Source organism: Geotrypetes seraphini, chromosome 15, assembly GCF_902459505.1.
Source record: "Geotrypetes seraphini chromosome 15, aGeoSer1.1, whole genome shotgun sequence".
Taxonomy (NCBI): Eukaryota; Metazoa; Chordata; class Amphibia; order Gymnophiona; family Dermophiidae; genus Geotrypetes; species Geotrypetes seraphini.
Genome location: NC_047098.1, coordinates 13,500,273 through 13,515,755, shown reverse-complemented (window position 1 = coordinate 13,515,755; position 15,483 = coordinate 13,500,273). Strand labels below are relative to the sequence as shown.

Genomic DNA, 15,483 nt, shown 5'->3' with positions numbered 1-15,483 from the left:
CCTGACTGGCAAGGGGTACTCTAGGGCCCACTAATGAAACAATGGATTATAGCAAGGGGTGGGTGGGATTTAACTTAGAAAAATGTCCTTGGATTCATAAACAAAAATCTTTGATACTTTCAATCTATAAATCCTCATAAATTGAAGTGTGTATTTGGTACAGGGTCAAAGCATTTTTCCCCTTTGTCACCTGAGTGTGCCTAGTACAGCTGATACTTAAAATAGACTGGTTGCTCAGGTGAGGATCAAGGCAATTCACATTGCAAAACTTTAAGGAAATTATTCTGGTGTGTGCACACTGCAAATAGAATTAGAACACACACAGGTTCTCTTGAGAGATTAGCAAGCAACTTTTTCCATCTGCCATGCTGACCATGAAAATTCAGTCTTAGTAATAAGCAGAATCTGCTGTAGACGTGATGCAAATGGATTTCCAAAGCAATTGAGTGCAAACAGAAAACATCACCACCTTTGGGTGCTTGAGACTCTTAACAGAAAAGAGTAGGAAAGTTCCAGTGATTTTTGGATTCACAGAGGATACAAACTAATAATGGAAAAAAATAACCCTTCTTCACTGTGGAGATTTCCAAGTTTAGAAAAGCAACCATAATTCCATTTAGTTCCCTTATTTAGCAAATAGTTCCCTATTTAGCAAACAACAAAGTGCTAGTTCTTCCCTTGATTTCAACCCTAAACATATGAAAATAAAAATCACTTTTACGCAGTGTTCTGAAGAGGGTCAGTAGGACCATCTCCCTGTTTCTAGGAATGGTGACTCCAGAGGATTCCTGCATACGTGTTCCATGATGGTTCACAGAAACCATTCAGACAATGAGTGTTGTAATGAATTAATGAACACACACCAAAAGAGAACTAAAACAGCAGATGTTAGAAACTTGTAAGCATTGGCACCAATCCTGAAGGTTTCAGCTCAATAGATTAACACAATTCTAACAACCCACGTACACACATGTGTCTGGCATTAGTAGTATAAGCCGTATAGTTTTTGACAGGTGGTTACAGACAATTCTAGTCTTAATGGCCAAGCAGCATTGCCCTTCTTACCCACACTCTTCCTCTTTCAATGACATTATCAGAAGTGTAATCATTAGCATGCCCTAGTCACACTTTTTTTAATGATGTATCCAAGATGGTAGCTCCAGAAACCTATGTAGTCAATTATGTAGCCTTATTGTACCGCTGATATACTTATTGCATATCCAACCTATTTCCGATCTTACCCAACTATTCTCGACTCTAATGTAATCGATTTACTCTACCAATGTAATTGACAATACTCTGTAACTTTGCTGACTATGTACAGTTTCTTCCTCTGTAAACCGCTCTGAACTGCTTCTGCTTTTGCAGTATACAAAAATAAAGTTATTATTATTAACATGGCTGCTACCTTAAACCCCATGTAGACAGAGCACATAATGAGAAGTGACATCATCAACATTGCTCTCTGTATCATGTGTGGTGTGAATAAACCACAAATGTGCTCATTTTATTTTTCTTCAGTATACTTTCTTGACTGCCTTATCTCCTTTGTGCAGAGTTTGTGTATATCTTTCTGCATATGTGTGTGATCACCCTATAGGCTGTGTTTTTACAGCTTCTAGAAAATACACAAATTTAGCTTTTTTCATGAGCTTATGTGTGTGTGTCTCTCTCTTATACTAGATTTTTATAGCACTATGGAAACAAATGTTCTAAATGTCTGTCTCATATTTTCTACCTGTTATCTTCTACTAGCCTGTATCACCAAGTATTTTAGGCACATTTCACAACAGATGATAGTGCTTGCTTTCAAGTGTTAGTCCATCTTTTGTCCTTTCACATAGGCTTGTTGGCACAGACCTATATAAATGGAGAAAGACTAAGAAAAGCAGGAGCTGTGAAGCCTGGGTGGTGGGGAGTCCAGGTCCTGCTCCCAAAGATTCAGAGGAGACCAGGGGAAAGCTGGCCCTGCTATCTGAAGTTCAAGGCTTGGTGCTTGGAAGCCGCAGAAATAGCGGTGTGACCAGGTCCCACCATCTGAAGAAGTAGAGGAGCTTGTGGCTGAAGACACCCATTATCCTTCCTTGGATTCTGGCTGAAGACACCCACCTTCTTATAAGGTTTCCAAAAGAGTTCCATTGTTTCTTTTTGGGTTTCTTCTGGACAAGGAAACAATTTGCTTTTCTTTGTTTGATCCTAGGATGTTATGATTTGGGGTAGGAAGGTTCAGTATTTCTGGATGAAGAGAAGGAAGCAGTTCCTGGCTCTTCACCAGAGGTCTTCTTGAGAATCGGATTTGTTTTTTTATTTACTGATTGGATTCTGCCTGGTCATGGAACAGCCAAGAATCTCTGTAATTAATTTCTCTACTCAGAATCTGTCCCGTCCCCCCTCCCCCCCCCCCCCCACTCACTGAAAAAAAAAAAAGTGCTGGGGAAGAGTCTTTCATTTGTTCCAACTAAGCAACATGATTCTCTTCAATTTCAGGTCGATTTTGAAAAATATATTAGGAAAATCCAATTAAAACTATTTTTTCAGGACGACAGTGGAGGAGAGAAAAACTATTCCGGAGTTTATGATAAAAGTGATTGGACACCTCAGGGTTCTCTAGACCAGTGATTCCCAACCCTGTCCTGGAGGAACACCAGGCCAATTGGGTTTTCAGGCTAGCCCTAATGAATATGCATGAGAGAGATTTGCATAGGATGGAAGTGATAGGCATGCAAATTTGCTTCATGCATATTCATTAGGGCTAGCCTGAAAACCCAATTGGCCTGGTGTTCCTCCAGGACAGGGTTGGGAACCACTGCTCTAGACCCATGTTGTGGGCATTTAAACAACTTCTATTACATAATGTGGACAAGTTGGAGAATAAAGCAAAAAAGAAGTCAGAGAATTTAACCATTGAGGAAAAACGGGCTTTGGATTGTTTAGAACAGGAAGAAGCAATTGTGGTCCACAGGCCAGATAAGGGGGATGTTATCGTCATTTTAAACAAGGACGATTATTTTGCTGAGATTTATCACCATTTGTCAGATAAAATGACATATGTTTTGTTACAAATGAATACCTTAACAGTTGAAGCTCTGAAACTGGGCTAGATAACGAAAAATAAATTTGGATTGCTCAATTATCAGGAAGCTAAGGTTCCAATTTTTTACACTTATCCAATTTTACTCTTATCAATCCCCCGGGCCGCCCCATAGTTTCATCGAGAGACTGTTAGAACGGGTCAGTAAATATGTAGATACTTTCATCTATCCTCTAATCACTCATTCCATCTTTGATTAAAGACACTAAACATTTTTGAATCTATTAAAACAACAAGTGAGATTACCACCTAATGCAATATTGGCCACTCTTGATGTACACTCATCGTACATGTCAATCACACAGAACAAGGCACATCAGGTGTTAGAAAAAGTATTAAATTCCACCCGAGACCATGGCAAGTTCCAACAGACTTTCTATTAAAACTGGCAGAGCTTGCATTGAAGAGTAATCATTTTATTTTTGAGGATACCATCTAGTCCCAGATTTCAGGAGTAGCCATGGGTCCATCATTTGCCCCATCTGTGGCTAACCTGTTTATGGCAGAATATGAAAAGAAATGGATGTACTAATCAGGTGGCTAGCAACATGTGACTTCCAAAATGAAAATGTTTTGTATTGTTGGTGTAAATCTGTGGAACAATCTTCCTGGGCATCTGAGATTGTGCACAGAATGTGTCGGCTTTAAGAAACTACTAAAGACTCAATTATTTATCGATGCCTATATTTAAGAGGTATAAATTATTCCATGCTGCCTTGAATATGCGACCGTCATATGTATGCGAACAGTGAATAATGGTCATGATCATGATCATGCACTTATTGATATGCAGATAATGTGTGTTGTATCTGTCTATTTTATGGAATTTTATGATTGTTTTTGATACTGGAAACTGCCTAGACTCAAGGCAGTATATAAATGTATTAAATAAATATTGAATTGAACTGTTACTGAATTGTCTTTTGGGGTGTATGTTAAGTGGCAGCGTATGGATGTGCAGGTTCTTTTATTTTGTTTTTATTGCATTTTATTGTTTGCAATGTCAACTGATTTTGTTTGTGTGTATTGTTCCCCACCTAGATTTATAGATGGGAGGGAGGGAGGATAGTAATATTATGTATGGTATATAGTTTATGGAAACTATAGTTATAAGTATATAGTTCTAGTTATTGCTAGTTAAGGGAAGAGGGAAGAAAATTATTTGTTTTAAAATGTTTCTGTAAAGTGCTTTTTCTGATTTGCTCTTGATAATTCATTGTAGTGCACTGTTATTTAAAAATCAATAAAGAACTAAAAAAATAAATAAGGTGTTTCAAAAATAAGCACCTTAATTAAATTTTCTATACCTGAGGTTCTATACCTGGTGCTTCATTTAGGAAATAGCGGTTTAAACTGTATAGTGTGCAAAATAAGATTTGTACATCTGTGATAAACATGGAGAAGCCAGGTTTGCCATTGCTGTTGCTAAAATATCTTTTTGCATTTGCCCTGTTAAATGATAATGTGGGGATATGAATGGCTGGACAATACAACATAATATCCTGGGCAGATGTACAGAATTGTACACAGTAAAACAGTAGCTGCCTCTGCTGTTCCCTTGAAGTGTCAGGAGCAGCAGTATTGGCCACGCCCACTTCCCACTCCCTCCTCCTCCCCCTTGTTAACAATGAGTTGCTGAATGCCTCCTAAACAGCTCACTACTTCTGAATCTTACCGCTTCACTGGAGTTACATTGTATGCTTTAGTTCAGAGATCTTCTGCCCGAGTCAATTTAAAAAAATTGGCACCGAGAAATGCTGGTATTTAAATACCGTTAGCAAAAGCTGAGAACGATGGATCTTTTTCTGGGCTTGGTACCGTTTGCTTTGGGAAGTCTGCATAGACTTGGCTGTACCTATGAGACCAGACAGCTGCCATTTTGCTGTCTCGCTTCTACATAACTTGAAAGTAACAAATTATAGAAAGATATTTTACTTTTTCAGTGATACGAAGTGCTCTCATATTTTAGAAATCCCTCGTGTACTCGGCAACAGAGAAGACTGAGAACACTTGCAAGTGTTATAAAAGAGTAAGCTGGAACATCATGTATTTGCTGGTTAGATTTTCTTATTTTGTGGGAACTGCAGATTTATATATCCCTACAAAGGCTTAATCATACAAAAGATTAAACTTTTGTAATAGAAAAGAAGAGTAAGCCGTGCACGTGAAAAACTAGTTTGACCTATTTTTTTTAAAAAAATCTGTACAACCGAAGAGGAAAGCGAAGGAAAAAAAACCATTATGCAGGTTTCGTTTGCTTGTTCAGAGCACAGTTTAAAAACCCGGAGTGCAGAAGACCGGCTTAACAGGCAAAATGCTAGTAGTCCTAGCCTTGGAACGCGAACTAAATTTAGAACAGTGGCTATAGTTGCACGGAGCCTAGGACAGTTGTCCGTGCAAAATGTGTCATCCTCGATTGAGTCCAGCATCATGAAACAGCCAGGAATGAAATATAGGTATGGAGAAGGATTTGGGAATATACTGTACCATCATCTGTTCATTCCAAAAGAAGCTAATGTAGGTCAGATTACTGTGCAGGAAATCTGATTACTAGTTTGCAGCAGCTTCTATTTCATCTAGATTGTGCATGTGTGATTTTAAACTGGAAAGTAGTCCTAAAATCAATGGGGAAATGCATACATTTGAGGTATAGATTGAATAAAGCAAGCTGAATGTAGAAGATCTGATATCACAAACTCGTGTTTGATGAGAATGTTTAAGTTTAGTCCTAGCTAAGGTGCATTTGACTCAATATTGAGGATAAAATAACTAGTATTAGTACTTTATTAGAAAGTGCAGAACTGCTTAGAGAGAGAAAAAAAAAAAAAGCAATACTTTGTGAGACGAAAAATGAGTTCTAAAATGGTTAAAATGTGTGTGGGATTTTAAGCGCTGTCCATGGTACTGAATGTATTGAAAGCTTTGGCAGTAAATACCGGTAACACACCTTCCTTGCATCAGATGTGTATATGGAAGACTTACATCAGTATGTAAAATGATTACGATTAAGTAAACTGTATCTGAATTTTTACAGACATTTTCAGATAATGGGATTTTCTGGAGTAGCTGAAACGTATGTAAGAGCTGTCAGGGTATTTATCCTTGTGAAAGATAATTCCAAGGGCTGAGAGCTGACAGCATGCAGCAAGATTAAACTAAGGGCTCTTTTTACAAAGCTGTGATAATGGTTTTAGCGCTGCTAAATTGCCCCTCGCGTTAGACGCTAACGCCAGCATTGAGCTGGCGTTAGTTCTAGCCATGAAGCGCGGGTTTAGCGCGCGCTAAAATTCTGTGTGTGCTAAACACGCTATCACAGCTTTGTAAAAGGAGCCCTAAGGGCTCCTTTTATGAAGCCGCGTTAGCGGCTTTATCGCACGCACATTTTTAGCGCGCGCTAACCCCCGCGCTAGCTGAAAAACTACCGCCTGCTCAAGAGGAGGCGGTAGCGGCTAGCGCGGCCGGCAAATTAGCGCATGCTATTACACGCATTAAACCGCTAACGCAGCTTCGTACAAGGAGCCCTAAATGTCCTTAGTCAAATAGATCATGGAGATAAGCGTTTGAATACAGGCATTTTAGGTGCCACAGCTAGGGATCTAGTCCTAGGTTATGGAATAAAAAAATAGAAGTAGTATTGATGATAAGCTCCAGCCATCTGTTTGTATATTGATTCTTGATGTTTGATGAAACTATGTGGGTTCTCATGTAACCCATCCTGAGCTTCCTGGGAGGACAATATATAAATTGAAATAAATAAATGTACCAAATTTGCTTAAGCAGTTCTGTTATATAATATAGACATCATCCAGAGAAAATTAGAATGCAAGGTAACAGTATAAGGGTTTTTCCTGTTACAGTATTAAACAGAGCTGGATTAATATTGTATTGGGGTGCAACTATGGACCCCCATTTACTACTCTTCTCAATTTTTCTCCCCCCCCCCCCCAGTCACCAGTGCTGAGTTACATTCATATGTTCCCTGATATCCCCATAGATCTTCATTCATGTCCTTGCTCCTAAACTTCACCTCTTCAGAAGTAGCATGGGGAAAATGGCAGGGCCTTATTCTGGGTGTGGCAGGAGTGAGAGGATTCTGATAAAAATATGGATGTTGGGCGAATTGGGTTTTTTCCCCCCTCCATTGACTCTGGCACAGACCAGAGATGTCAAGGGTGTATCACCCTAAAGAGTTATATTTACAGGTTTTGTATCAGAAGTATACAACTACAGTAGAAAGGTTTAAGTGTAAAAAAAAAACCCTTTACAATGGAGGAAGCAACTGATAAAATTATGCTAAACTTTCTTCAGTGCCTCTGAAAGAAAACAGAATAAAGGCAGTAATAGGACAGTTTTCAAAGGAATTTTCAGGGCTGAAAAATGACCATTCTTGTGACTAATATTTAGGCTTGGACATTTATGCCAATGAAAACCAGGCATTAATACCTGCACCTATGCAAATTGGGCATATTCTATAACAGTGTGCCCTACTCTTCTTGACTGATTTTCTGCTGTGGGGTCTGTTGCTTTAAAAATTGAAGCCTGTCTAGTAACCTTATCACTGAATCCTATTCCTCTGGCTCTGTTCTTAGAGAGGGGGCTGGCGTCAAACATTTTTTTGCATCTTCAGCACTGGCAGCCTTGTAGACGCCACGCTCATGAAAAATGATACATATAGTTATAAGGTGGAGTGAGTTGCTGCCTTCAGCATCCCAGAGATGTACATGGCCACCAAGCTATGAAAAGACTCTTTTAATCTGAACTTTCATAGTAGCCCTTGTTATGGCTTGTGTAATTAATCTCTTAATTCATTAATTTGCTCTTTTGTTTGTCTCTCCCTCAGTTATCTACTGCATTGGTAGAACTTCTTGTGTTTGTTAGTTATTAGTTATTTTATCTTTCATAAAGGCTTTATAAAATACTTGAATCTTCAAAAGAAAAAGTCCATAGCTTTATGGAGAGGGAAGGTTTGCTCTGTGTCCTTCTAAAAATAATTATTTTGGGAATGCCTAAACATGTTAATGAGGGTCTAGGTTATGGATGGACAACCTCAGTCCATGAGGGCCACAACCCAGTCAGGATTTCATTGCCAAAGAATGTTGTGAAATCAGTTAACTTAGCAGGGTTTAAAAAAAGATTTGAATAATTTCCTACAAGAGAAGTCCTTAGGCCATTTTTGAGATGGCTTGGGGGAATCCACTGCTTATTCCTAGGATAAGAGGCATAGAATCTGTTTTGCTACTTGGAAACTAGCTAGGTTCTTGGGACCTGGGTAGTCCACTGTTGAAAACAGGATACTGGGCTTGATGGACCTTCGGTCTGTACCAATATGGCAATTCTTATGTTCAATTGTATGCAAACAAATCTCATACATATTCATTGGGAAAAATCCTGATAACCCTTCCCTAGCATGCATATAAATTGTTGTGCTTGGCCCTCCTAATGAATGTATGGTTCACATTTACTGTAATGATGGTTCTGGTTTTCGATTCAAATCTTGAATTAACATCTTTAGCCACATACATTATTTTTATACTCATAGAAGGAGGAAGGGACAGTTTGAATCACCCACATCATTGTAAAGTAGGTATGTACTTGGTTCTTCCTTGAACTAGTCTGAAGTCCTCATGTTAGATGCCTTGCATGGTTTTCATCTGCTATTTAGGCAGGGGTGAGGGTGAAATAATGGGCTTACTTTTTAGAAGCGCCAAATAAACGCATTGTTTGTCTCCTTTACATAAACTTGTCCCTAGCAAAACCACTTTTTAATGTGCCTGAAAACTTTGAGGGCAATTTTCAGACAGGCAGATTACCTGGGGTGAATCGGAAACTACCATTATAAATGCTGATGAAAATTGCCCTACCCCACATAACCTAACACCACAGATCTTTCACCATGAAAATCTTACCCCCTCCAAATATCAATACCCCCCTGATTGGTCCTTCCATTCCCCTGATATCATCCTCAGCCTTACTTGGAAGTTCCTTATATCTAGTGAAAGCAGAAGTGACACCCACTTCTGTTCCTTCCGATTCAGGTTCCAAAATGGTGTCTGTAATCTGTACTTGTAATGTTGCATCATTTCTGCTAGGGATACAGGGCACTGTTTGGGAATCTAAAGCCAAAAGAACAATGAGTGAGCGGATTGTTCCTGTTCCCTCTAGACACCAGGGACTCTGGTTAAGACCAGGGATGGTTTTGGACCATGAGGAGTTCTGGCAGAGAGCTGTCATGGGGAGAATGATTTTTAGAGCAAGGGCTGTTCAGGAGGACATTGGTAGTTGGAAGGGGGGTTGCATGGGGAGATTCTTCCTCCTGGTGGGGAGAAGATCTGATTCCGATGGAGGGGACTGAGGTATGTGTGGAGAACAGGAGAAGCCATTTTTAAAAAACCTGTTCCTGCACACTTGAGGATACTAGTTAACAGCCTTGCAATTTTTTGGTTATTTTGTGTATTTATAGTATGTTACATTACAAAGTCAACACAATGCACACTAAAACATTTTAATAGATGGCATAGGATTTAAGCAAGAAGGAGTATATAGATAAAAGAGAGAGAGTAACGGTTCATAGACAACAGCGCGAAAGACAAAAGCGCGCGCCGACAATTGAGCACAGCGCACGCTGCCGCACCGCTCTAAATTACAGTTTTTAGGGGCTCCGACGGGGGGGGGGGTTTGTTGGGGAACCCCCCTAGTTTACTTAATAGACATCGCGCCAGCGTTATGGGTGGTTTGGGGGGTTGTAACCCTCCACATTTTACTGTAAACTGAACTTTTTCCCTAAAAACAGGGAAAAAGTGAAGTTTTCAGTAAAATGTGGGAGGTTACAACCCCCCACAACGCCCCCACAACATGGCGCGATGTCTATTAAGTAAAGTGGGGGCGCTAAAAACAGTAATTTAGAGCGGCGCGCGCTGCGCTCAATTGTCTGGGCGCGCCTTTGTCCCGGCACGCTTTTGACCTGACACCGAGAGTAACAGAGGTTAGAAAATAAGGGACTTAATTTGAAGAAAGTTGCACCTGAGGTCATAATGGTGCTTGAAAATGATCTCAGCTAGGGTAGGAGTGGCTAAACATGTTTTTCTATCTAGATTATGTGCCGCTAGTGTCACTCCTTGAGTGTGGGTGTGACTAGCAAGTTAGTTATTTCTTACATTGAGTGTCTGGGTGAAGAGCCAAGCTTTCACCTGCTTCCTGAAGTAGAGTTTTGTGTTAAGGGAAACCTTTCAGGGAGTGCATTCCAGAATGTGGGGGCTAATCTGGAAAAGGCTGGCTGGTGGGTATCGCATTGTGTAATGTCCTTCAGAGAGGGTGTGGTTAGGGATACTCCTTGGGAGAACTTTGTAGATACAGGGGGGGACGACTGTGCACACCCTAGCCTAAACATCTCAATTCTCATCTCCACATCCCTTCTAAAACTGAGTTTCCCATTTATGATCTAGCCACAGAAATCATATTTACCGAGGTTAGTGAGTACTACCACTTCAAATTTATCAGACGTTCCATTTGAGTACTGTTTTCTGAAGAAGTAACGGTTTAAAATCTTCTGGTTTCTTCTTTAATTACAACCAGTCTGTCAGGGTTTTTAAAGTTTAATAACCAGGCTAATCCAAATATTATAAAGAGCTTTGCACTAAATAAATTGATGTAAAAGGCCTCAATGATCCAAGTTAATTGCTTGTGTCTGTATTTGAGAATGAAATGTGCTTAATTGATGATTAGAAATGCTGTTCAGTATCCAAGATAAGATAGCTGCTTAGTTAGGAAGCTATAAATTCATGATGGTCTCGTCTCTCTGATTTTGTTTGAGGTTAAATGTCAACATCAGTAAATTTAGACTGATGTGGATTGGCTTTAATTTCTTCCAATTCATACATTACTTGCTCTGATCATTAGTAGTTTGCTGTCGCTCTCAAACCTGAAGAGCTTTCATTCACGTAACTATTATTTTTTTTGCATGACATGTTCAGAAATCTTCTAAAGTCCTTTTGACTATGAAGCGTGTTTAGATCTAGTGTGGAGCACTGTCTTAAGTTTGCATTGCCATTCTTACTATAAGTGACAAATATTTTGTCAGTGGAAGAGGCATTTAGGAAAGCAGCAGTAGGAATGAAGAGGTTGTTGAACTATTAATTTAAAGATGAGATATGTACGCTCCTTTAACTAAAGCCATAGGTTGAATGGGCCTGTTGGTCTTTATCTGCCATCATGTACAGTGTTTTCTCCAGTTTTTATAATTACATAGTATTGTAGACGTTGAAAAATTATCTGGAGGTATGTGACCATCATGAGTGTTACAGAAAAGTTTTACATGAAGTCTTGCAATTTATAAGCACCCTGATGTGTGCTGTAACTTATCAGTACTAGCTATATTATGTGTAATGCAAAGGCCAAGTGGTCCATATGTCACTAATAGTTTTTATATTAATTTTACTAAAATGGGTTTTACTCCTTTGGATCTTGCCAGGTTGGCCACTGTTGGAAAAAGGATACAGGGCTTGATGGATCTTTTGTCTGTCCCAGTATGGCAACTCTTACGTTTCTTATGGTTTTATGCCTTAGGTCGCTATGCATTTGTACATTTCTCTATTAGTTCCTTTTACCTGAAAGAAATAATGAAAGCATAAAATATAATAGTTTTATAGTGATTTTTCAAATGTGCTCTGAAAAGCAGAGAAAGTTCCACTCCCAGGATACTGCATGGAATGAAGAGGTGTCAGCACTCGTTTGTGGCAGGTGCAGCCAGCACACACACACACACACACAGACCCCTATTTATTTATTTTTTTAAAACCTTATATTCCACTTATACCTAAGTGGATTACATGCTCTCCTTCCCTAAATGTTCAAGCTGCCCATCCTTTTCCAGCAACTCCCCTCAGTTCCCTCCATCAATCCAGTAGTAGGCTTCCCTTTACTTGTTCTCAGCTGAGCTGCTTGAAAACATAGCATATTGCATTGTGAATCCAGAGGTAAGCCATCGGTTGGTCCTGTTCAGTGTATACAACATATATAGTAAATAAACTTTGTGCACCTACAGATGAAAAGGGTCACATATGGTCATATGGCTAGATGCTTTAAGAAATAAGAAACAGCATGAAAAATGCTTTGGTTAAAATTTTTTTTTAAAAATGTGTGCAGAGTTACTCTTCTGCTTAAATTTCTGAACCAGTACAGTGGAGCACCTTTTGGAGCACCCTTTTGTCTGAAGTTTTATCTGAAAAATCACAGGTTTCGGCTCATATACTGTTGACTGTAAAAAAAAAAAAAAAAATTATATCATCATTTAACTAGTTCAATTTGTACAGTAAAATTGCCGTGATACAAAAGAGTCGTTATCAGAAAACACCTTCAAATCTGACCTCCTTTTCAGAAAATTCTACTATTCAGACCATGCATGGTCCTAACCATTACATGTTCTCTGCTGTCCTTCTACCTAGATTTGAACTACTGAAAATGACATTCATTTCTTTGTTCTCTAGCTGCCGTACCCTACAATGTGCAGTATCCAGCTGTAATTATACAATTCAGTATCATTGTGTTGTTTTTGAATGGCCTTGCTCTCTTAAAACTTGGCACTGCTAATTTTATTAGTTTATAATCTGAGATATATTATTATATTTTCAGAAATCTTGGAAAATCTGGACTGAGAGTTTCCTGCCTTGGTCTAGGTAAGTCATTCTTCATACAGATACAGCTTGGTGTAACTGGAACTTTATCCAATGACAAATTATATGTCTTCCCCCTAGCTCCCATTTATTTCCATGTAATAAAAGGGAGCTTGTTTTCAACCTCAAATGACAAACCATCATTGTTTAAGTTTTTTCAGGTAACACTTTATTTTATTTTTTTAGTAATGAGTCTTCAGACACTAAGGCCCTGATTCTGCAAAGTGTGTCCCGATTATAGGCAGCTGTAGGCGTCCTATAGTTGTCTAATCAGCCAATTGGGATGCACGTTTTTTTAAAAAATGCTCCCCAGGCACCTCTGGGAGCCTAAGGGCCTTAAGCGAACCTAGGCGGCCCTATGCGTCTCCCTAGTAGAGGAAGAGATGCTTAAAATGTAGGCCAGCAAACTGCTGGCCTACATTGTAAGTAGATGCAGCCGCTATACTTATCACGGCAAGGGATCTCCCTGACGCAATAAGTATAGCGGCTGCCTGTCCGATCACCGGCAGGAGGGTGCCCAACCCCTCCTGCCGGAACACCCCCCCAAACTCCCAATCGCCGGCAGGAGGGTGTCCAACCTCTCCTGCCAGAACGCCGTCCCCGCCTGGGCCAATCAGGCCTTAGGATTAGTGGGATGGGCGGACCCGCTATGCCTAAGGCCTGATTGGTCCAGGCTTCTAGAGCCTGGGCCATTCAGGCCTTAGACTTAGCGGGGATGGGCCGGGAAGGGGCGGGCCTGCCCACTGGACGGCAGCAAGACCCGTCCAGCCGGCCAACAATTTGGAGGTTAGTTGGGGGGGAGGTTAGGGGGGTCATCGGGGGAGGTCATTAGCATGGGGGGTCCGGAGGGGGTCCGGATTTCCAGCAGGAGGGTTGAGCACCCTCCTGCTAGCGATCGGACAGGCGGCCACTATACTTATCCCTTGCCGCGATAAGTGTAGCGGCTGCATCTACTCTAACCCGATTCTCTAACCAGCGTCTGTAACATGGACGCCAGTTACAGAATCAGGGTTAGTGTAGGCCCAATTCTGTATAGGACACCTCTCCCGGGTGTCCTATACAGAATCAGGGCCTAATAGTATAATTTAAGCAGGTGCTATGGGATTGTCACACACCAGCACGGTATCCTGGTCCTACAACCTAGAAGTGATTTCAAAGGGAGGCAGGCGGGTGCAAGGAGCAGGCTAGAGGAGTTGCTTGCGCTGGCCAAGAGTTTAAAGAGGCATGGAGGGCCAAGGAAGGTAGGGCGAGCATGGCATGGGGGGGCAGAGAGGGGCTGACACCCCCACCAAGACCGCCTGGGATGGTTCAACCCCCCCCCCCCCACACACACACACACACACACACCACCACCAGCTTACTAAGCCACTGGTACTGTGAAATTACAGCAAGAGGTCACAAGCACCATTTTGAACCTAGGATGTGGGAAGAACAGGAACAATTGCTCCAGATACCAAGTTAGATCTTTATTTTTTTTTTTTAATTTATTTATAAGTTTCAAAAATACAATTCAAGATTAAACTTGTACAGAAAGCGATTTAAAGAAAAGAAAAATAAAAGAATGATTAAGAAAGTAAATAGCTTATATCAGCTCAAGTCCACAATAAGATCCAAGATGTAATATAAACAGAATAGTTAAAGAAAGCTAACATAAGAAGCGTGATGCACGATTAACTGAAATACAGGTGCTAACACATTCTATAGCCCTCATTCCTTTTCCTTCTCAAGACGGGACAGAGAGAGAGAGGCCGTCAGCTGGGAAGGCTCAAAGGAAACATATTTTTGAGAATTATACTGAATAATGCCCTTGCAAGGGTGATGAAGATAAAAAGTCGCCCCAAGAGCTAAACTCCAGGTTTTAATAGAAGAAATTATTTTCTACGCTGTTGTTTGTCTCTTGCCAAATCAGGAAACATTTGTATCATGAAATCCAAAAATTTTCTTTCTTTGTTCTTGAAGAAAGCCAAGTAAGATTTTAAGTCCTCCTTGGGGCAGTGATCTACCTACTACCCTAACCGAAGTGTAACTCACATTGAGCTTGAATCTGAAAAAGCAAGTGATATAATCTATGTTTGCACTGATTTTGTTTTTTACGCTTTTAGGAACATGGGTGACATTTGGAGGCCAGATCACAGATGAGGTAAGATAGGCAACTAGAAAATAGAGCCAATTTGTAGGGCCTCTTATCCCAGGACAAGCAGGCAGCATATTCTTACATGCGGGCGACGTCATCTATGATGTCACCCACGTGCGAGACTATCTGCTTGCTGTCCCTGGATAACACCTGTTATGGAAAATAACTGTGCTTTTCCTCCAGTCTTGGCGAATATTGTCATGTTGTACTGCATATTTCAGGCCCTTTCTGGCCACAAGGACACATTCTCCCTTCTTCTAGGAAGCCTTTACCACCTTTGAACTCATGCTTATGAAACAGATACTGAGCTCAAGTCAGTAAGATGCAGGATCTTTCATAAGTCTTAAAAAAAATAAAATAAGCACACACTTCATAAGTTTAAAAGCAGTCCGTCTCTGGTTGCTTCCTGAAATCTTAAAATAACTACCTCCTAAGCTTTGTTGTAAGTCACAGTCCAGCCTGTTTTCCACTTTCCCTGTTCCAATACAGCTCTAGGCCACAATGCTGGGGGACATCCTGGAGGGCAAAGTGGTCAGGGTCTTTACGGACAATTCCATGACGGTAGCATATGTCAACAGAAGCCCATTTGT

General features: G+C 40.4%; 1 protein-coding gene across 4 annotated transcripts in view; it reads left to right on the top strand.

Moving 5' to 3' along the window:
* KCNAB2 (potassium voltage-gated channel subfamily A regulatory beta subunit 2) overlaps window positions 1-15,483 on the top strand; it is a 131,585-nt gene that overhangs the window by 82,178 nt on the left and 33,924 nt on the right. For 3 of the 4 annotated variants that reach the window (XM_033921896.1, XM_033921894.1, XM_033921895.1), the window contains 2 exons: window positions 12,719-12,762; window positions 14,862-14,899. In XM_033921896.1, coding sequence (XP_033777787.1) covers window positions 12,719-12,762; window positions 14,862-14,899 — 82 coding nt within the window. Of the gene's footprint in view, window positions 1-5,332; window positions 5,548-12,718; window positions 12,763-14,861; window positions 14,900-15,483 lie in introns of those variants that run through there. The other variant, XM_033921893.1, reaches the window with a different exon arrangement.